At 37.5% G+C, this 23,850-nt stretch overlaps 1 protein-coding gene across 2 annotated transcripts; it reads left to right on the top strand.

Annotated features, from left to right (window-relative positions):
- The first annotated feature begins 6,738 nt into the window (after positions 1 to 6,738).
- Positions 6,739 to 23,115, top strand: slc6a7 (solute carrier family 6 member 7). Of its 2 annotated transcripts, XR_013794461.1 has the most exons (16): positions 6,812 to 7,356; positions 8,506 to 8,725; positions 10,944 to 11,075; positions 11,282 to 11,430; positions 11,541 to 11,584; positions 14,024 to 14,162; positions 15,150 to 15,284; positions 15,381 to 15,484; positions 15,575 to 15,699; positions 15,870 to 15,982; positions 17,111 to 17,248; positions 17,446 to 17,545; positions 18,771 to 18,889; positions 19,187 to 19,360; positions 22,052 to 22,274; positions 22,586 to 23,074. XR_013794461.1 is itself a non-coding variant. In XM_079584942.1 (15 exons), exons 1-15 carry the CDS (start codon positions 7,231 to 7,233, stop codon positions 22,217 to 22,219), a joined length of 1,986 nt encoding a protein of 661 aa, XP_079441068.1. In that variant the 5' UTR covers positions 6,739 to 7,230; the 3' UTR covers positions 22,220 to 23,115. The 2 variants fall into 2 exon arrangements, 1 of the variants encoding a protein (XP_079441068.1); XM_079584942.1 differs by having other exon boundaries at positions 6,739 to 7,356; positions 22,052 to 23,115.
- The last annotated feature ends 735 nt before the right edge of the window (positions 23,116 to 23,850 follow it).

The raw sequence follows: 23,850 nt of genomic DNA, 5'->3' as shown, positions 1-23,850 counted from the left end.
TGGTAACACAATTATTCATTTTCTGTAGCCTATCAGAATCAGAATTTCTGGCGTTATTTTTAGGGGACCATTGTGGAAAAGGGGCTATATGGAAAATGTAATGGTCATTTTTTGCCAAGACTTTATTCAGTAATTTTACGGATTTTTTGTTTGTTTGTTTACCTAAAACACAAATGCCTCAGTAAAAATACATGGGAAAACTGTAAGAAATATCTTCTCGTATTATAACCTAATACATGCCCTATTTTTATGGACTGTAGAGTTGTGAGATGTCTGTATTTCCATAATGGCTAATGCTAGCCTATATAGGTTTTTCTTTTAAATGTGTATTTTCACAAAATAGTTGTAGCCTATTGTATTTTTCTAAAATAAAATCTTGAATTGAATTGTTTCAGTCTAGCTTGGACTCAGCACTTTTGGAATTGCCTATTTACTGGAGTAATTAAAGACTTTTTTATATATATATATATAAGGCTTATTTAAATATCTTGAAGCAGCGGGATCTGCAGACGTCTTGTTCAAGCCATACACATTTTTTTTAAAAAAGTCTGGTCTGATCATAGTGATGTCCATCTCTGCAGTTCAGCACTCTATAGCCAGTCAAGTCGCACCACGTTTATTTATACCACTTTATACAATAAAGCATATTGCTTTAAAGCCACAAATATCATAACTTCCTAGAGGCTTACTGTAATTGAGACATGCAAGACATTCATTAAAAGCAGATGACAAATGCTGCTTCGGCCTCAAAGGCCACGGAAACTTCATGTCTCCCGTCATATTGCGCATCCTGATATAGGCCTATAGCTCTTACTCATGCTGTTCACTATTCATAACAATAGCCTATTATAATATTTAAACATAAATGTGAAACTGGCAAAGAGCAGATATTGAGCGGAGAGTCACGGTGAAAAGTAGCTAACTTGAAACTTGTTTTTTAAATGGGAAGCGCGTCTTGGTCCACCCTCCGCCTATCAGGAAATTCATATGCTTTATTACACAAAACGAAACTTTGAAACATTATTATATTTATAAATGACTATTAGGCCTACTTGGATAATATCCGCCTTCAATGGTATACTGTACAGTGAATGTTTTTGTTGTTACACATCAGAATAGGGCTGCACGATATTGAAGAAAGATGTGATAACTCATTAAATAATGCACTATTCGATATGCCATATCGATAATCCTTACGTGTAACATAAAAATAATTATCTTTAAAATATCTTTAACATTATATAACCCATGTACGTGTTTCACATTATTTTTGTGACAAGAGAACATCATAACTTCTAAAAGTGAACATCAGCGTTTTACTGTAGCCTAAGTGTTATTTTAACATCAGTGTAAACCACGGGGTTTAGGGTTCAGGGTTATAACAACAGAAACAATCAAATGTAAAAAACAAAACAAACAAAAAACGTAGTTTTCACTGTATGAATTAAATATAGGCCTATACTGATTCTTATTAAAGCTACAAAAGTTATTCAGCCTAGAGCGAGCTGTGATTTTCTTTTCATCTTTGGCTCATGACCCCCCAGTAATTGCAAGCCGTTATAGCCTAGCTACGAAATACCTTTATTTCAATATATTGTGCAGCCCTTCTACAGATGTAGGCTTCATATTTTATTGATATTTTGTTAACGAAACGTAAATAAAATAATACGGTCGATCCCTATCATTAAGAGCAAAACGACACTAATGCCCTATTGAAAGTAGTAAGTTTGCTGGGAAATCTAATGTATTTAAAACCCACATATGATAAAGGAAAAATGGGGATACACGCGCCCAATGAAGAAATAAAACAATGACACGATAAAAACCCAAACACTATAATAACAACGTTAGAAAAAACAGAACCGATCATTCAGATCGACAATCTCCTACATAAGTCTTTCCATCTACTAAATTAGATGGGCTGAACTTTGAAGAAAAGGGAGGGGCTGATTATAATATTTTACAAAACGCCGCTTTATACGCCGTCTTTGTCAGACAGAAGCGCCGCAAATTACGGCGCACTATGGATGGCCTGCGGCGTCAGAAACGGCGTCATTGGCTGGATAAAAAAAAGGCCGATAATGACGGCGATTTTGCTTTGCAAACGCCGTAATTTGCGGCGTTTGTACCACAGACCGGCGTACTTTGCGGCGTCTTTTCGTCTTAAACGCCGTAAACATCGGCGTTTTGAGAATGAAAGGCGTTTCGTTAGTGGCGCAATTTGACCCTTTTGGCGTTCCATACTTCACGGCGCGGGCCGGCCGCGGCATGCCGCGGCGCTCCGCGTCTGGTGTGAACGACACCATAGGTTAACATGGGCGCCGAAAGGAAGCGGCCTCCGTTCCGCGTCGCTTCTGCGTGCGGTGTGAACCCGGCGTGACGCGCTATTCGCGTCCGGTGTGAACGCACCATTAGGCTATAAGAACGCTTAATGTGGCTTAATGCCCAGACGTGTTGGAAGTGGCAATGCTCTCCCTGAAGGATGTCCGAGCGGAGACACTGGAGCGTCCCATCAATAGCTGGTTGGACCGATAAAAATAGCTACATGCTAACTTACTGGACAAGAACTGTTAGACAAGAAACGGGATTATGATGGCAGACATCGCGAACAATGTTTCCATGTGCAGTTAGTTAACATATAACGTAGACGTCGTCTTTTTGTGTGGTAATCTATCTCTGTCATTCACTGCACACAGAGCCAACCAACCCCGTGACGTCATAGGTTCGAATTCTGCAAAATGGCGGCGCCCTGGCCGCGAAAGTTAAAACGTTTTTTCTTTTTTCTTTTATATCCTTACATTTTCACGTTTCTTATATATTTTTTGATTATAGTGGAAATCCATCTTGTAAATTATGTAAACTTGATTGAGTGCTTCATCTCCCCTTTAAGACACCCTCTATATTTATACAGAGGGAATGAATGATCATGTTGTCAACTGTTGTCCAATGCACTGGTTGCTTGAAAATATGTCTGAAAGAAAGTATTTTGATTCTGTACAAACAACATATAGGCTACATATGGATAAAAGAACGGGACACACCTCTTAGTTCTTAGTTCAGGCATTTCAATCAGACCCATTACCACAGGTGCATAAAACATTTACAAACATTTGTTAAAATAATGGGTAGTTCTGAGGAGCTCAGTGAATTCAAGTGTGGTACTGTGATAGGATGCCACCTTTCCAATAAGTCAGTTTATGAAAATTCATCCCTGCTAGATATTCCACAATCAGCTGTAAGTGGTATTATTGGATAGTGGAAGTGTTTAGAAACAGCAGCAACTCAGCCATGAAGTAAAAGACCACGTAAAGTCACAGTGCTGAGGCGCATGGTGTGTGAAAGTCACCAAAGTTCTGCTGATTACATATTAGCTGCAGAGTTCCATTAATATCAGCACAAAAACTGTGTGGCAGGAGCTTTGTGGAATGGGTTTCCATGGCTAAGCAGCTTCATGAAAGCCTCACGTCAACACGTACAATGCCAAGCGTCGGATGGAGTGATGTAAAACACGCCGCCACTGGACTCTGGAGCAGTGGAAACATGTTCTGTGGAGTCATGAATCACACTTCTCTGTTTTGCAATCTGATGGGCGAGTCCGTGTTTGGCGAATGCCTGGAGAACGGTTACTCCCTGACTGCATTGTGCCAACTGTAAAGTTTGGTGGAGGAGGGATGTTCTTCAGGGGTTGGACTATAGGCTCTTTACTTCTAGTGAAGGGTAAACTTAATACTTCAGCACACCAAGACATTTTAGTCAATGCTATGCTTCCAACTTTGTGGGAACAGTTTGGGAAAGGCCCTTTTCTATTCCAGCATGGCAGTGCCCCATGCAGTGCACAAAGCAAGGTCCATAAAGACATGGTTGGTTAGCCCGCACAGAGCCCTGACCTCCATTGAACACCTTTGGGATGAACTGGAATGAAGATTACGAGCCAGGCCTTCTCGTCCAACATCAATGCCTGATTTTTCCTTATCTACTTCTTTTGATGTCAGAGATCATGTACCAATAAGATAGCTGTGAGCGAGGTCTATAAATCCAGGAGAAAGCTCTGTTAACATTCTCATGTATCTCAATTGTTTGGCTGGTGCAGGACCCTTGAAATACTTTAGTTTAAAATCAACATGAAATCTAAATGGATCATTCTTATTTTTTATGTATTGCAGTATTTATTAGAAATTATTTATTACATAAATTACATAATTTTTTTTAAATTAATGTGGACTAAAAATATCTTCCCTCTTTGCAGCGACATCTCTTCTCTTCTCTGATGATGTGTTCACTGGCGCGAGGGCGGGACAACCTGTCACTCACATGACATCACAGCAATAGCAAACCTAAACCATCTAATCAATTCCCAATGGAGAGTCCTTCCCTACATTTTTTTCTTGTGCAAAAAGCCATTTCACTAAGAATATATCATAATAGGAAAGAGAAGACATACAAGTATACTTGTGGTGTCATCAGCCAATCAGCATTGCCATGACATCATTTTCCATACAGTGACATCATTTAATGCTCACATCATTTACAGCTCAGGTGACAACAGAAGTGTCCCCATGAGAAATGTTTGCCTTCTTAAGATATTATAGACATTCTTTCTAAACAAAATTTAGAAACCTAACCTAACACAACAAAATGAGCACAGCTTACAATAGATAAAAAATACAACAAAGAAAACATAACACAACAGAATAAAACATACACATACATCCCAAAATTCATGATGTTTAGCTATTTACAGATTAAATTAGTTTGACGGGCAACCATTTCTGTTAATTTATCCCATTGATATTTTAGGATATGTTAACACTTATACTTATAGAACTTCTGGTTAGGTTTTACCATTTGTAATTCCCTGATGGAAATATTCCCGCATGTCTATATATTGTTATCAAGAACAGATCATATCTACTTGAATTAGACTGAAATCTCTAAAACTGTTTACCAAGCTCCTGTTTGACTATGTGAAATCACAAATAAAATAAAGCAAAAATATTTATATTATGCTCTGTTTTAGACATTATTTTTTGCACAGCTCAGTATTAGTGTGTAAAACTGATTAATTAATGCTGTTTTGTAAGAGTTTTTAATATAATCATGGAAGATGGACACATCCAGTTTGTAAATTAAAATAAATCTATGTGGGAGGAGACTGGCCAGCAATCAGTTTCAGGTGCAGATTATCATTAAGACCGCATAAAGGGTTCCAACAGCAACAGGTGGTTGTTTTTCTGCAGTTCTGGTGTGTGTTTGTTGTGCTCAACGTGCAGCCTCTGTACCCTTTCATATAGGCTGATTATTTAAGAGGGTGTATTCTCTGTCTGGGAAGCGAGGCAGACAAACATTTATTGCTGCGGTACCTTCAATGGGCTGATGGCCGTGTTGGAATGCTGAATAACGTACCTTTTATCAATCATGTTGGGGGATTGAGAGCTGAGATTGGGTAATGTGCTGCAGTGTACTTTCGCTAAAGGGCAGACCAGCCACTGTTTCTTGTTTATTTTAGATTTATATTGTGCTTTTATTGTTATTTGATACTGACTTTGATCGTAAATGTTGTTTGTTATTTGCTTTGTTGCTTTGGTACTGCTCTCCTCTTTTTGTGTGTTCCAGTGCTCAGAGACTTTGTACAGGGCCGGGCCTGCATCTACACTAAACCTCCTTCGGTGTAGGTGATTTGGGTGGTGTGACACTGCTGTGTGGTGTGTACTGGAGGTTGGCACAGAAATAGTGACTAAGGCTATGTTCACACTTAGCGTCTTTTTTCAAACTGCCAGCGTCTGTTCTACATTAGAACCCTATGGAGTAAACCGTTTTTTCAAAAAAGTCCTGAGCGCTTTTTTAAACGCCACCGCCGGCGTCTTTTTCTGCAGCTCAGAGCGTCTTTTAAAGTTGAAAAAAGTTTAACTTTTCTGAAAAGAACGTCCTACGTCAAGCGCCTTTTTGACAGCTGACCAATGACAAGCGAGTAGCGAGACCTGTCGTTTGCATAACAACAAGAAAAATGGACACGGTGCCAGTAGAAAAACTAATCGTCCTTGTTTCGGAGCAAAAGGAGCTGTTTGATATGAGTACACAACTCTATCATAACATACATCACAAAAGAGGCTGTGTGGGCACACTACTGTTGCAGCTGTTGTTATAGCAACAAAAGACGCGCTCGGCTGCTATTTGTAACCGAACGCGCAGCGTTTTTTTTTTTTTTGCTAAAAAAACGCTGTTGTTAACTTTTTTTTGTCAAAAAAGACGCTAAGTGTGAACGTAGCCTTAAAGGTTACTACTTATTTGCGGTGTATGCTGTGGGGTTTCTTCTGTTTTCTTCTGTCTCTTACAGGTGATAGGAGGTCCACAAGGGCAGGCCCGACCCTCTTGCAGTCTTGAGAGCTAATTCCAACTTCTGTGAATGTTATTGACATGTTTTAACATTTGATGGTTTTATTGGAACAATAAAATTGTTATCATTTTACCATCTACATTTGTTGTCCAAAATCAGTATTGTGGCCCCTAGAGGGCTCCTCCTGCCTTAAGGAGGTGGTGTAGTCAGCTTATATTTCCTACATCTACATAAATACATGTATTTAATAATAAATATTGAATACGTTTATTAATAAATAGGCTTACACAAATATTAGGCTCGATTAATACATTTTAAATGATCAAATAAATAGCATTTGTATACTGATTTAATAATTGTAGTATTTTATTTATGTATTTAAAATATAATAGATTTTGTCTGTTGCTGACACACAAATCGAGTTGTGCAGGACACACTGCGGTTTCCTGCTGTTGTAGCGAACTTGCTTGCAGAAGTGACTTCCTGTTGAAATGAGACGAATACGCTACGCTTATCGCTTGTCTGAAACGACAGTTCACTTTTTTCGGCAGGCGAAAGTAAAGCTTTCACGTCAGAGACTGACTGAAAGATACATATGGACTGATAAATATGAAAAAGAATGGAGGATGGGAATGACCCAACAGTGTTCATAGGAGGGGCATTATTTACGAGTTTACCTGCAGGAAGGTGAGCTCTGTGTGCGGAACAGACACCGGCGCCTCCCTCCAGCGTCTGTTCCTCCCTCCCCCAACCAACCACCCACCAACAACATGGATCATCGCAGTCCACCTGCTGCGCCTTGTAGTCAACATTACTCTATTTTATTCTAAGGTAGGCTATATATGAAAGGTTTTTAGAACATTGCACTCTGTTTTAAGAGTTAGCCACGGTTCTCGATGAAACCATTAAGTGAACAATGTAACGAGCATCAGAAGAAAAGCGCTGTGGAGATGCCAAGTGAGGAGGAGGCGAGAACAGCACCTGGAAACGGTGTGAATGTGAACGCAGCACCTACAAGAGAGGTACTAACTCATATTAATAAACGTGTATTCTTATTTTACATAGTTTTTGAGTTTTGTTATTTGAGTTTTGAATGAAAAGTGGACTCGTTGGTTTGAACGGTTTGTCGAGGTAGCACAACCTGTCTGCTCTCATTCCTGTCCGTGACTGCGTTTCACCACGGACACGGTTAACGAGTTTAAAAAAAGGTTCAAAGGTTAGTCAGTATTATTACATTTGTGTTAAGGAGTAGGTAATCAAAAATGCAAATTCTTCCCTCATTTGGTTCCATATTTGACTTTTTTTTCCACACAAAAGGAAAATTACAGCCTCACTATTCACTTCTTTCCATACAATGAAAGTGAATGGTGAGTTGTATTAATTTCTCTTTATCACTCCCTTGGTAGATAATAAACCAATAAAAATATTAATTGGAAGGATAAGGGTCAAAATAAGCTAGGCCTACTATATTCCTGAATGTAAAAGTGAATAAAGATGACAAAACTATGATTACAAAATGTAATGTTGGTCTGCCTGCATACCATATACAAAACCTAATAATAATAATACTTATTATTATCATCAATATTTATATTTATGCCTGCAAATAATGGCAGTTACAGCCACCCTTATGCAGTACTGTGTCATCCATGCACTTTTAGCAATCGAACGACTTCCCTTTTATCTCACTATAGGGTTCATAACGCACAAACTAAACTGACCGTTAGTTCCTCATCCCAGACTTTAGTGAAATACAGAACAGGTTTATAGAGTAAAGTCTTCAGTTGAGAAGAGAAGTAATGCAAACTAGATAAAAGCGTTTGTCCAGGCAAACTTTGATGTCGGCATAAGAAAGCCAAGGTGAAAAGTTTGAAGTAGCTTTAAAATCTTGATGTTTAAGATTTGAATGGGTTTAAGTTTGAGGTAGCTTGAAGGTTTTAAGGTCAGGTAGATATTTTGGGTGTTCTTGGTGGCTGTTGCTAGGGTGTGGCTAGGCAGATGCCAGTGTGATATCTAAAGCCTGTTGACGGCCTGATTCAAAAGATCTCTGAGAGTACATACTCAGCTTTATATCTTTTGACATAATTATTGAAAGACAAGGTGTGTTGATCTGTTATATTGTTTGTTTTATCATTGATCATAAATTAATCTTTGAATGATCTTCTTGGCAGAGTTCAGGACAGCAGAACGGGTCTTCTCACGATGTCGTTAGCCCCGTATTCCAGTCCCAAACTGAGCATCAGCCTCCGTCCTCTCCACCAGCTCCTCCTGCTCTGCCTCCCAGAGAACAGTGGGGTGGCAAATATGAATTTCTTCTCTCCTGTATTGGCTACTGTGTTGGCCTGGGAAATGTCTGGAGGTTCCCCTACCTCTGCTACCGAAATGGAGGAGGTGAGCAACAGTAAATATGAAAAAATAATCTGTTAGGATGAACAGAATGTACATTGTAGATAATTTAAGTTGTAAAACACAAGCTATTCTCAGTGTAAATGTGTGGTTCATTTACCATTATTTGGTGAAGATTTGCAGGCAAAATGCAGTAATTTCAATAGGAATCGGCCCCATAAAATGTTCCCGCATGATTTTGTGAATGGGTCTTTCATTAGTAAACCAGGACGTTTGGTAATCCTAAACTGAAATCCATCCCTCTGACCAACCAACCAAAACCAAAACCCTTCCCTGTAGCAGGGAGGAGGGCACATTCCTCTTTAAACCTCTGAAACCAATTTGCTTAAACCAAGACGGCCTCAAAAAAAGGAAGAAATTTGCAATGTAAAGATGGTTAGTAATACAGATGAAGACACCTGTTCAAGGATTGTGGGAATAGGTGATGTAGAAAAGCACTAAGTTATAGGTTTTATTACAATAGTAAATTCTTAAAGGGGTCCTATTATGCCCTTTTATGAAGTCTTGATTTTGTTTTGGGGTGTACTAGAATTTGTTTTGATTGTTCAAAAAACAAAATTTTCACATATTTTACATGATCACAGCTCCTCTCTCCCCGGTCTATCTCGAACTCGCCACTTTAGATGAAGCCCCTCCTTTCTAAATAGAATATGTATCTGCTGTGATTGGTTAGCTGGCCCAGTGTGTTGTGATTGGCACCGCTTAGCGCGTGTTCGGGAAATGTCCCGCACCTCTATAACCGCGAGCTCTACTCAGATGTAAATATTAAGTGGTATGTTTTTTGTTGTTGTCATTTTCTTATAGATATGATGTTATCCACCATTTAATCCTATTTGTCGGAAAACTATGGTAATACAAACAGTAATCGATCACAAAATCATGGATAATTTTCCTAAGGGTCAAGAGCTGCACAATTCTGGATAAATTAAGAATTACAAAAAAAAAAAATATTTAAAATTGCGATCACAATTCTGAATAGACAACTAAACAATACAGTATATTAAAAAAAGTTAATTTATTAGAATGAATATTTTTTGTAAAAATTTGAATGAATGATTCAATGTCTCGCTCATAAATCCATTACTGGATAAATCATTACTGTTTTGAATTAATGATTCAATTAAAAATACATGTTTTAACTGTCACGTGTCTCCACCTACTGGTGTAACAATTTAATTGACGCAATCCTTATTTGAAGCGTCAAAAAGGTGATTTACTCTACTTTGATCGCTACTGTAGACTTCTGACCCCTAAACTGTTATCCCAGTACTTCTGTGATAATATGAATTCTTAAATACAGAAATAATGATACTGTGTGTTTGTTTGTGAAGCTGTTTCATATCTATACATGATGACAACTGCTCTCTCTGGGTCAGCGGCAGCACCAGCGCATAGTTCACTGTGATTGGACTCGTCAAAGGTTTAAAAGACACAGGATAATCGTTGACGTTTTGGAATAAGATGGGTGTTTGAATCGAGATTGCGATCGTTTAATGATTAATTGTGCAGCTCTAACACACAGTGATGTTTCAGTTCTGTTCATGATTAGTTAAATACAGAATTATCAGGACTTTAACATGGGCTTATATAATCTTTATTTGGCCTTATCACATAGTAGAGCTATTACATCAATAAGAGTAGCTTCTTAACAGTAAATCAGATCATTCATATATATATTTTTTTTAATCACAGCTTTCCTGACAGGATGTTTTCATATCCATAGGTAAATATATACAGTGTTTTTTAAAGTTCCGGATGGTTTGAAGAGACTTATTTAATGTGAAATGTATAAATAATGCAAATCCTGAGGATGAAAAAAACCCATTGACAATGCCAGTGATTTAGGAGTGTGGAATCACTGGCACAAAATACATGATTTGTGGTTGTGGCTCAGTGGTTGGCGTGTACATGCTCCTGCATGTTGAGCTGTGTCTGACTCATGCCATTTAAAACTAATATGAATTAAAGAATTAAAGTGTTTAAAAATGCCAAAAATTAACAAAAACAAAATGTAAGCATTTAGCAGATGCTTTTATACAAAGCAACTTCCATTTCATTCAAGGAATACATTTGATCAGTTCTCGCTTTTCCTGGGAATCGAACCTATGACCTTGGCATTGTTAGCGCCAAGCTCTACTGTTTGAGCAACAATAAAGTCTTAAAAGAAATAGACCACTGACTGTTATTCTGTGTTGTGTTGCAGGTGTGTTTCTCATCCCGTACTTCATCATGCTCTTCTTCACTGGAATGCCTCTATTCCTCATGGAGCTCAGCCTGGGCCAGTATGGAGCTGCAGGTCCCATTACCGTCTGGAAGTGCTGTCCCCTCCTCAAAGGTACCACAACACATGCAATTCAGCAGCTTAATTATGGTTTGTAAATTGGGCTGTGATTTTTGTAAATTTGGGTTTGAGTTCTATTCAGTCGTGTAGCTCCACTTTGCATAAGTAAGAATAAATAGTCCCTATGAATTGTAATAATCAGTTATTAAAAACAGGGCTAAACAAATGGAGCTGATTGTGTTGTCTTGGCCTCGTTGCAGGGATTGGCATAGGGATGCTGTGTGTGTCCATTCTTGTGTGTCTCTACTATAATGTCATCATCGCTTGGACTTTCTACTACCTGGGCAGCTCTTTCCAGAGCCCTCTTCCCTGGTCATGTGATGCTCCTCAGAACATTGCCTTTTGTGGAGTAAGTCTTACTTTTCTGATAGAAAGTTAACATAAAATGTTAAACAATTGTAATTTGTAGCCTTCTAGACTGCTGCCTATCATCTGCGTTACCAATTTTTCTCTCCACAGAACAAAACTAATGTCACCCAAAGTCCTTCTGAGGTCTTCTGGAAGTAAGGATTCTCAATTATTCTTTTTTTCTCAGTTTCTCTATACAAATTTACTAAACTAGTCTGTAAATTGCCTTCTTTTATAAATAAATACAATTAAATTAAAAATTATTTTAAAAATACCATCGATACCATTGATTTTAAAACTAGTGTATATATTAACTGATGATCCATAAAATGTGCACAGTTCTGACATGTGTAAGCCACTTATTTAATATTTTATGTTTTAAGTAAATGTTGTAGCTTGTAAAAGTGCTTGAATTACTAGTCTCAAATATGAAACACAAGCCGAACAAAATTGTCAGAACACAGTGTCAAATTATGTAAAACAAAACAAAAAACAATTGTTGCATTAAATTAATGGGACAGTTTATATACTAATTGATTGTTGGAAGTTTTTCATAGAAATGTGGGTTACATTTTACAATAGGTCTGTAAATCTGTTAACATTATTTAATGCATGAAGTATCATGGACTAATCATTTTATAACTGTTTTATTTATTAAATATGTGCATGTTAAAATTAACATTAACATACACTACCAGTTTGGTCACTTTTTAGAAATTAATACCTTTATTCATTTACATTTACATTTATTAATTTAGCAGACGCTTTTATCCAAAGCGACTTACAAATGAGAAGCAATAGAAGCAATTAAACTAGCAGTAGGACAACAGTATGTAAGTGCTATAACCCTTCACAGTACAATGCAAAATTTTTATTTTATTTTTTTGTTGAATAGAATAGAATAGAATAGATAAGAAAGTGTTAGTAGTGCTGAATCAAGTGCTCAAGTGCTGCCGAAAAAGATACGTCTTCAGCAGTTTCTTAAAGATGGCTACAGACTAGCTTATTCAGCTAGTTGATAAAAAGTGTCTTTAAATATATTTGTAATGTTACCAATGATTTCTCTTTTTAAATAAATGCTGTTCAAATCAGCATATTAGAATGATTTCTGACACCGTGTCATAACTACACGCGATGCGACGCCGCAACGATTCTATTTTAGAAAATGTTTCTTTTTTTTGGCGACGTCGTGCTGGAACAACAAACACAAAGTGGGAATGATAATCTCAAGTACTGTTTATGTGCTTTATTTAATGTTTAAAGCGAGTACTTGTTCGTGAACATTTACACTCACAGGTCCAATGTGAAAACCTGTAAAATAAAAATCTGAAGTTGAAATTTGCACTCGGAGACAATAGTCACAAACCTGTATTCTGAATTTGAAGCTGCAGACAAGTAGTCACAAATGTGTAAAATGCCATTCACAGAAATACAATAACAGATACAAACTTGTAATATATATTTGCATTTTATCTTGCATTCATATTCGTAGTACAACCTCTATTAGGCACTTGCAACTTCTCAAATCTGTCACTGCAAATTAATTCAATTTAATTTCGTGCCTTCACTTTTGCTACTCTTTTTACTCTCTTGCAAAACTAACTTGTGCACTTGCAACTCAGTGGCAGCAAGAGAGAAAGGGGAGCGGGAGCGGCGGGTGTTCAAAGGAGCCGTTTTATTGGTTGGAGCCTAGCCAATGAAATGGGACTTCTATTGTACGCTATGATGTCACGAAACCCTGAAACACTAACATGGCTTAATGCATTAGACTGATATTAAAAGAAATAAACGATATTTTCGTTTAAGCGTTTTCCTCCCATAGAAAACCAAGAAACCCCTTAATGGACCAACAGTTATAAAAATAAAAAAACACACAATTCGTTATACATTATTAATAAAACACAGGCAGCAGGTTTATTTGCACTAAACACAAATTTGCTTTCTTTCGTCATATTCTGTGCTCATCTGCTTTTTTGTAGTATGCATTATTAGTATGGTGTTTACTGAGTTTACTGAGATTAAGCCATGTTAGCGTTTCAGAGCGTCCCCGAGGACGCGGGTTTCGTGACATCATCGTGTACCGTAAATAAAGTATCTGGTTAGGACACGGTGTGGATCATGTGACTGAAGACTGTAATAATTCAGAAAATTCAGCTTTGCCATCACAGGAATATATATTAAAATAGAAATTCATTTAAATTGTCATAATTTTTCACAATATAACTGTTTTTGCTGTATTTCTGTTTAAATAAATTCAGGCTTGGTAAGCACAAGACTTCTTTCAAAAGCATTAACAACTCTTTGAACGGTAGTGTAGATCAAATAAATGCTGTAAAAGTATTTTCAAGCTCACCCGCATGAACTTATGTTACCGAAATTGTTGCCCTAATTTGATTGTTCGTGTTTCATGTTTGTTCTCATTCTTTTATCTAAAAACCACAGTTAGAGGTCTGATAACCTGTTGTTACTGACGCACACAGACCTGTAACATCTATTCTAGTGTTTCTGTGGTGAGATTAATGCTAATGTACCACAAACCACTTGAAACTGCAGGTTGAACTTGAGGCTTACACTGTGTGTGTGTGTGTGTTCAGTGTAAATGTTCTGGGTGTGGTGAACAGTGAAGGGCTGCATGATCCCGGTCCAGTGCGTTGGCCTCTAGCTCTCTGTTTGCTGGCTGCCTGGGTGGTCATTTTTCTCTGCATGCTCAAGGGCATTCGCAGCTCCGGCAAGGTAAGATGTCAGTGCATCAAGTTGGCTTTTAACCCAATAGGAAAGTGGCAGCAAGGTTTTTTTTTTTTTTTTTTTTTTTTTTTTTTTTTTCCACTTAAATTTTAGTTCAAGTTTAAATAATTGTTTTTTTGTAAAAAAAAAAAAAAAAAAAAGTAAAAAAAAAGAAAAGCATTTATATAGTTGCTAACTTGCTATTAATTTTTATTTTAGTTCTAGTTATTTTAATACATCACAGACATCCCACCTCTTCTGGAAGTTCCGGGAGTCTCCCGCATATTGATAGCGGCTCCCTGACGCCCGCAAATTATACACAATATCCCGGAAATCAAGCGAGAGCTCCGTTTCCAGAGGGATTCTCTGTGTGTGTGTTTTTTTCTGTGAATTATTCAGTTGTCAGCCAAGATGTTTTACCAGGGGACGGTAAATGCATTCGTTTTGAATGCGTCTATTTTGACAACTTTTGTTTGGATTTCGGAGTCACTCTACATCACTTTCGTGGGAATATTATACGCATGGATTGGCCTACTATGAAATAAATCACCCCTGGTAATGCGAACCGCGAGCGAGAAAGAAAGCAAATGAAATGGAGAAGGGAAGAAAGCTGGAGGCCAAACTCGCAAATTATATAAGCCCATATTACGCGACTTACGAGTACATATAAATGTAATGTAATATAATATAGTGTAATATTATGCAAAATCCTGTATTCATTTGTGTTTGTGGTGCTTTTCCCGAAATTAGTTTTTGTAGGGTGGGTTGTCTGACATCAAATTAAACGAAACGAAAATGAGAAATGTTGCCTCGGCAACTAGCTAAAATAAAATAAAATAAATGTAAGTGTTTTTTTAATATATTTAATTTACTTTTTTTATGGTTTGAGTTAACTGTATTTTCCCTGGTTTTGATTTCATATGAGGCCATTTCAGAGCAGAGGAGAATATATTCTACATGATACAAATGAATTTCCCATCTTTCCTCTGATGTAAGGTGGTGTATGTGACTGCCACCTTCCCCTATTTTGTGCTGTTGGTCCTCATCATCAGAGGGGCCACCCTTGAGGGCTCCTTAAACGGTGTCGCCTTTTACCTCACCCCAAACTGGGTCAATTTGGCTGATGCACAGGTACCATCTACTAAACAGTGCAATTTTTTTAATCAATGTTACAGTTTTCCATTTCCTTCAGCTTTGTACACACTTTGCAACTTCCTGTCATTGTAGGTGTGGAATGATGCTGCGTCGCAGATCTTTTATTCTTTGGGTATTGGTGTTGGTGGCCTCCTGTCAATGGCGTCTTACAATAAATTTGACAATAATGTCATCAGGTTAGGCTTTTTTACTGTGGGAAAACACTGTATTTGCTTTTGGTCTCATGAAAAAACTTAAAAGGTCTTAAAATTATTTATTTTCTACAGGGATACTCTGATTATCACCATAGGGAACTGCGCTACCAGCTTTTTTGCTGGATTTGCCATTTTCTCTATCCTGGGTCATATGGCTTGGAGGAAGGGAGTGCCCGTGGGTCAGGTGGCAGACACAGGTACAGCCTGTTTAGCCTGTTTCTTCCTCTTCTGGCATCCTGGAGAGCTCAGCACACACCAGCTCTATGATTTACAGTCACATAAAATGTTTTCAAATCTTTGCAGTTTCAAAACCAATGCATAGCTTATTATTTTTCAAGAACGTATGTAATTGTATTTAACCTTTCAGGTCCTGGTCTGGCGTTTGTTGCCTACCCAGAAGCCCTGGCTCTTCTCCCTGGATCAGTGTTTTGGTCCATTCTGTTTTTCCTCATGCTCTTTATGCTGGGAGTGGACACACTGGTAAGACCCTGCTGTGCATTCAGGTTTTTAAGTTTGACAGTTATTCATGTTGGAGACCATTTTCATGTTGTATCTAACGTCACACCACACACATACACTACCATTCAAAGGTTTGGGGTTGGTAAGAATTTGTAATGTTTTTAAAAGAAGTCTCATGTTCACAATGGCTGCATTTATTTGATAAAAAAAATACAGTAAACTAGTAATATTGTGAAATATTATTACAATTTAAAATTTAATTTATTTCTATAATGGCAAAGCTGAATTTTTAGTAGTCATTACTCCAGTCAACAGAAATCTGTTGTAACATTATACATGTCTTTACTGTCACTTTTGATCAATATACTGCATCCTGTCTAAATAAAAAGTATTTCTTTTAAAAAATCGGATCCCAAACATTTGAATGATATACAAACATTATTTGTGCACATGTGTACATGTGTACACATAAGAATAATCATTTGAATCTACACGATTTCAGTTACATTCAAAAGACTGGGACCTGACATACAGATATGCCCATCTATTTCTTTAAAAGTGAAAGAATGATCCATATTAAATGACTGGAAAGGTCATGGGAACCTGATTGGTCCAAAAGTGTGAGAACTCTGTTTGATAGGAATCCAAGTGATCGGGTTTCAGTGTTTCTGGATTCGAAATGTTGTTGTAGGAAACCTCAGTATTCAGGAAGCAGATTTGTCAAGAGATGTGTGAAATAACAGTGTACAATACATCCTGTCTTCATGCACATTTACTGAAATGAGTGTTGTAGCTCAGGGATGGGATGTGCAGTAACACAGCGGTTTTCCTTCCTCTATCATCCCCTAAAAGCCCGGTCTTTCTTTCAGTGTCACTAAGTTCAGTTTCAGAGTATTTTATTGCTTTATATATACAACATATATAGCTTGAATATACTGCAGTTTGGAATGAGCACAAACAGATGATGAAGATGATGGCACACAGCAGTCCTTGTGTTGCTCTAACAGCAAACTGAGGATCTGTTTAATTTTGTTGATGTAGATGTCAGGGAAACTTATGACATGTTTGTATACTCCAGACAGGTTAAGAGAGGACACTGTCCTTTGTTTAATTCTTGCTATTGTGAAGTTCTCTCTCTGTGTCCTGTAGTTTGGTAACATGGAGGGCATCTGTACAGCAGTGATGGATGAGTTTCCTCAGCTCAGATCCAATATGAAGCACAAGACGCTGTTCCTGGCGCTGCTCTGTTTCGCCTTCTATCTGATGGGCCTGCTGCTCATCACTGACGTAAGAGGACAAGATATTAGTGTTCCGTATTTTACATTTTTATACATACTTGTGTACAGCCCAAAGTTTTCTGAAATGTTTAATATTATAATTTATCATCTTGTCCATCTTCATATTGGCCATTATGGATCCTCTTCATGCTATTACTGTTTTTGTGGTCTCATATTTTCATTTTGTCCTGTGTTTTTTCATCACAGGGTGGGATATACTGGTTCACGCTCATAGACTCCTTCAGCACTAGCTTTGGTCTCATCATCATTACTCTCTTCATGTGCATTGGCATCTCATTCTTCTATGGTACACTCGCTTTGATTTTCTCATATAGTAGTTTAAGGGGGTGTTCACACTTGGCATGTTTGGTTCGATTAAAACAAACTCTGGTGCGATTGTTCTGTTAGTGCGGTTCATTTGAATAAGTGTGAACGCTGCCACCTGAACCCTGGTGCGCACCAAACAAGCGGACCGAGACCACTGAAGAAGTGGGTCTTGATGCACTTCCAAATAAACTCTGTTGAGGTTCAACTTAAATATGAACGCAACATGGACCAAAGATATCTAAACGAACCAAAAACAGGACATGATGTCTATGAGACCCTAAAAAGGGCAGAATGCTCAAGCATACCTAGTTTTACTCATTATGGGTATAGATGTTGAAAATACTGTCTTGCAGCAGATCTTCATTTATGTGCAACTGAGGAATTCCTGGTGCTGTTTTGACACTTTTTCACATTTTATAAACTCCTCATGAGCTGGTAGAAGTAACGACATATGTACACACATTCAACGAGCGTGTTTAGCCCAAAACACAGCATTGGTTTCAGTGTTCCGTCGCAAAATACGTATTCTTCATAAAAGCCGTTTTTTTAATTTTGTATCTTTAGGTTCGGTCTGAAAAATGACAGTGCGAATCAGGACTAAATGTATCATTTTTATTTTTGGTCTGGACCAAAAGAACCAAGAGAACCAAGAGAACCAAACTGCAAGTGTGAACTAAGATTCAGATGGCACATAAAACTGAAAAGCACATGCAGTCAGATTGCCTTAGAGAAAAGCAACTTTTGAGGTTTTTATCAGTCTACTACAGGAAGCAAAATTAATGGTTTAAAAACTTTAAACGAACGGTATCATGTTGATATTGTTGGTGCTTCTGATGAAGAACACAACACGCATATTCACATCTGATGCACTTATTCTGATATAAGATATTCTGATTTGTGTCGCATGAAATGTTATATCAAAAGTTCTCTAATTTTGACAGCATGACCATAAGACCTTTTTTTTTTCTATTTCAATAGAAATTACCTGTGGTATCCATTTCATTTTTTGTAAAGCGCTTTTCACAATGCATATTGTTTCAATGGAGCTTTATAGAAAATACTAAATTTTCTTGTAGCAATTTTACATTCGATGGTTTGGTTAGGTGTCTGCTAAATAATAATCAACCTCTGTCACATGTTCCTTTACGTCATGTGACTGCATTCTGAGATCTATATTATATTTGCATATGCTGATGTAATTGCAGGGGTGAACCAGTTCTGTCAGGACATTGTGGACATGATCTGTCACTGCCCACCCTGGTGCACAAAACTGCTGTGGTACTTTAAAGCCTGCTGGGTGGTTTTCACTCCCTTCCTGCTAACAGTGAGTGTCCTGTTTTTGGTTGGGGTGTTATTTGGAATCAGCCTCATCTTTTAACATGTAATGATGCATGTTGTGATGTTTCTGTTTATGATTTATCAGACTTTTAAGGGTCAGAACAGAATTGCATTACGGGCAGAAACTTGCCTCTGCAGCAAAGTGGAACCAAACACCATATCTGTCCTGCGTCCGGTGTAATGAATAATTCAGAGTTGCTGGGACACTGACAGTGATGGTTTCCATTCACAGAGGCATCTGTCATTATATTCAGAATGCTAAGCGATTGTTTTCTCTGTACAGTTCATCCTGACCTACATCTTCATCGAGATGTACCGTACGTCTCTGACCTACGGCTCATACGTGTTTCCGACCTGGGGCAAAGCGCTGGGCGTGTGTATGGGTGCCTTCTGCTGTCTGCAGATTCTCATCTGGGCCATTGTGGCTGTCAGTAAAGAGTCTGGCACTCTTAAAGATGTAAGTCCCTCCAAATCACTATCTATATATACAGGTGCTGGTCATATAATTAGGATATCATGAATAAGTTGATTTAATTCAGTAATTCCATTCAAAAGGTGAAACTTGTATATTATATTCATTCATTACACACAGACTGATATATTTCAAATGTTTATTTATTTTAACTGACAACTAATGAAAATCACAAATTTAGTATCTCAGAAAATTAGAATAATACTTAAGACCAATACAAAAAAAGTATTTTTAGAAATGCTGGTCAACTGAAAAGTATGAGCATGTACAGCACTCAGTACTTAGTTGCGGCTCATTTTGCCTGAATTACTGCAGCAATGCGGCGTGGCATGGAGTCGATCGGTCTGTGGCACTGCTCAGGTGTTATGAGAGCCCAGGTTGCTCTGATAGTGGCCTTCAGCTCTTCTGCATTGTTGGGTCTGGCGTATCACATCTTCCTCTTCACAATACCCCATAGATTTTCTATATGGTTAAGGTCAGGCGAGTTTGCTGGCCAATTAAGAACAGGGATACCATGGTCCTTAAACCAGGTACTGGTAGCTTTGGCACTGTGTGCAGGTGCCAAGTCCTGTTGGAAAATGAAATCTGCATCTCCATAAAGTTGGTCAGAAGCAGGAAGCATGAAGTGCTCTAAAACTTCCTGGTAGACGGCTGCGTTGACTGTGGACCAACACCAGCAGATGACATGGCACCCCAAACCATCACTGACTGTGGAAACTTTACACTGGACTTCAAGCAACGTGGATTCTGTGCCTCTCTTCCTCCAGAATCTGGGACCTTGATTTCCAAATGAGATGCAAAATTTGCTCTCATCAGAAAAGAGGACTTTGGTCCACTGTACTTTATTAAATCCAGAGTCAACGCAGCCGTCTACCAGGACATTTTCAGAGCACTTCATGCTTCCTTCATTTTCCAGTCCACACTGCCAAAAGAACCAAAACCTGGTTCAATGACCATGGTATTACTGTGTAATTACTGTGTGATTATATGTAATATTCTAATTTTCTGGGATTTTTCATAAGCTGTAAGCCATAATCATCAAAATTATAACAAATAAAGGCTTGAAATATCTCACTTTCCATGTAATGAGTCTATATAATATATTAGTTTCACCTTTTAAGTTGAATTCTTAAAAATAAATAAACTTTTTGATGATATTCTAATTATATGACCAGCACCTGTGTGTGTGTGTGTGTGTGTATATATATAATAACAATTATTTAAATTAAATAATTAATACATTTTAAATTAATGTAAATAAATTATTTAAATAAAAGTTTCAAATATTATTTAAAGTGCCCCTATTATGCTTTTTTTGGATGTTTCTTTTGTGTCGTTTGTTATATAGCTGTTAGTGAATTAAATTTGTCTGCAAAGATCAAAGTGCACGATAAAGAATCGATTCTGAACTGCCTCAGACGAGTCGTCATTAATTCCAGTCTCACTTACTGGTTACTGCACAAACCTACTGTAGCAAAGCATGTAACAAGTAAGGAAAAATTGACGACAGGCCGTTGAATTATTAGAAAAATAATGTTACACCTCGGGTGCATTATTTTTTGAATAATTCAACGGCCTGGAGTCAATTATAGCATGATCAGTCATAAGTATCAAATTACATTCATAACTGCCCTTACAGTAAGTGTGTTCCCGGCTTTATGCAGTTATTAATGCAGTTATGAGATAGAAACATGTGCATCAATATTATTTATTTATTTATTTATTAATTAAATTCGTTTTAATTAATTTGTTCATTCTTTTTTTCTATTAGTGATAGTAGATTAGCCTAATAAATGAAACACAAAGCCCTTTTAACAAGTATAGGCCTATCAATAATTATTTATTTGTTATATTATCTTCAATAATTATGAAAACCCGTGCAACAGGACTATCAATTTATTTAAATATTCAGTTTAATTTTCTATTGATTATATATAGGACTATATACTTTATTTATTCAAATTAAACTGCATATTTCCATTGATTGTGAAGTTAGACATTGAAAATTGCAGATCAAGCGCATGGGGCTGCAGTTTTTCTTGTTATGAATTGTATCCTATTTTCCGTTATTACAGTTGACTACGCAAAGTGATATGGAACTGTAATGCGGTTAAGACCTGCCGGAACTACTTTAGCCGTGCGGTTCTCTGAAAATAATTGCACACCGTAGAACGTTTGTCAACCAATCAGATTCAAGCATTAAACGGCCCTGTAGTATAAATTAGTTTAATTAGCATTGATGCCCGCCGATAGTCTTCATTGGCTGCCTGCAAACAACGTCTACTTTGACCCGCCCTTAAACACTGTATTTGTAGCTGAGGCCTGAAAGAGTGTGGTTCGAGTTGTCGACATGTCGAGAAGACACTGTTTTCTGCACTCTGAAAGCAAATTCACTTTGTATGCACTTCCAAAGGGTGAAGGACTCAAGCGGGAATTGATTTGGTTAAAACTGACGCCATCGTTACTGTTCATATCACTTTATATACAAGCGCCGAGGAACCCTCCAGAGCAGAGTAGTGTAGATGATGAGCAAATTAAAGTGTTTTTTTATCTTGGATGCATGTAAACTTATTGTAGGAGACCTCCTAAACAACCTTTAAAATGGGATAATAGGGCACTTTAATTTTTCAATAAACATTGCATGTGTTCATTTTGACCTATGTTTCTTACATTCAGCGCTTTAAGAAATCCATCCGTCCCCTCAACTCCTGGCGTGTTAACAACATAAACACAACCTCTCAGGAGCAGCACGTGGAGCCCCAGAGAATAGAGGGACCCTTCACGGTTAACCTGACTGAAGCAGACTTCACCGCCATGAACTGGGAAGCCATAAGCGAGGCGTAACACTGCCCCAAGTGTTGGGAGGCGGAACTGCACCCTCTCAAAAGGACACGTACTGGTGAGGACTTCTGTCTAGAGAACGGTACTCTTCCTCACCAGTCCAGCTGGACTGAAAGGATGTTACTGACTTCAAGGACATTTATTACCGGTAGATTAATTTATGACGATGTTGCTCATTTGAAATGGCACTGGGCCTAAGGCCAAAGCCAGAGACTGAGAAACAGAAAAGACATTTGGTATCTCTGGTTGAATACTTGATGTCCTAAGGATTCCATTTAATGCCATTCACCTAGTCTTTTCATCAAAGAGTGTTGAGACTTATTTTATAAGGTAACAGACTGAGTAACATGATCTGTTTTTCCTTTACAGTGAAATGTACTTTACAAGAACCAGGTCAAATCAAGTCAAGACAATGCCTTTAAGAGATCTGCAGCAAAACTGAATGTACTATTTAAAATAAAATGTAGTACAAGAGGCATTGTAAACCCTCTTTAGAATGTTTAAATATAAAAAAGCATTACCATTTTTATAACTTTTTGAAATGCCACACATACAGCAAATAAAATCAAAATGTTTTCATAATTTGTTCTCAGCAAAAGCAGTTTGATTTGTTGACCAGGGGCAGATTCAGCTTATTTCAGTGTTCTACCAAGGACTTGAATGAAGCATACTTCCTTATGACTGAGGAGGCTCTGAAATGGGTTTGTTTATTCAGAGCACCATGGTAACAGTGGTAAACCTGCTCTTGTTGGGACTTTGTTGTGGACACTAACTCACTGAGCTATCTGGATTTAGATGTTTTCTCTCAGACTGCATGAATGCCTGCCATTTAATGTTCTGCTCCATTAAAGTAGATGCAAACAAACCTTCAGGATTTATTAAATACACAGAAGAAATGTGTACAGAGTGCACTGGAGGAAAAAAGCTCAGGTATTTATTCATAGTTCAGCTTACCCTGGATGAACAATTCAAGAATTGAGGGGATATATACACTGAACGTGCAGTGTTGGGTCTGCATACTGCGTTGGTGTATATTTCACAGTGGTTTTCTGCGAACAATTATGGCATAGCTACTTCCTGCGATGGTTTCAAAAAGACGTTTATAGATTTATCACCAGCTCCATGACGCAAAGAGGTTTTAAAAAAATGCAATGCTGAGGAAGTTACTCTAGAAAACCTATTCAGCTCTGAGAACCGTCAAACATTGTTTTTATATATTTTTATTCTTGTGGTCTATGGAAGGTATTTTCTGCCAATTTAAGAAAAAAAGTGAGAACATTAACTATTTCATTATTTTTTATAAGCTTTCACAAATAGAAAAAATCTCATGCTCACCAAGGCTGTTTATTTGATCAAAAATCCAGTAAAATATTTTTGCAATTAAAAATTAAATTTATTCCAGTTATGGCAAAGCTGAATTTTTCAGTCTTCAGTGTCACATGATCCTTCAGAAATCATTCTAATAGACAAATGTTGTGCTAAAGAAAGATTCATTATCAATTTTGAAAACAGCTGTGCTGCTTAATATCTTTGTGGAAGCCGTGATGTATTCAGGATTATTTGATGAATAAAGCTTTTATTTTTATTTGTAAGAAATATGTTATCACTTTTATCAATTTAATGTGTATAAAAGT

Source organism: Phoxinus phoxinus, assembly GCF_949152265.1.
Source record: "Phoxinus phoxinus genome assembly, chromosome: 17".
Taxonomy (NCBI): domain Eukaryota; kingdom Metazoa; phylum Chordata; class Actinopteri; order Cypriniformes; family Leuciscidae; genus Phoxinus; species Phoxinus phoxinus.
The sequence above is the reverse complement of the archived record's forward strand: the minus strand, read 5'-3'. Positions and strand labels throughout refer to the sequence as shown.

What these genes read in the sequence shown, in the direction of transcription:
- slc6a7 (XM_079584942.1), top strand. Translation starts at nt 7,231, where the DNA reads ATGAAACCATTAAGTGAACAATGTAACGAGCATCAGAAGAAAAGCGCT. An exon ending in TTTGACAATAATGTCATCAG is followed by an intron (nt 15,485 to 15,574) that starts GTTAGGCTTTTT and finishes TATTTTCTACAG; the next exon opens with GGATACTCTGATTATCACCA. An exon ending in GGGTCAGGTGGCAGACACAG is followed by an intron (nt 15,700 to 15,869) that starts GTACAGCCTGTT and finishes TTAACCTTTCAG; the next exon opens with GTCCTGGTCTGGCGTTTGTT.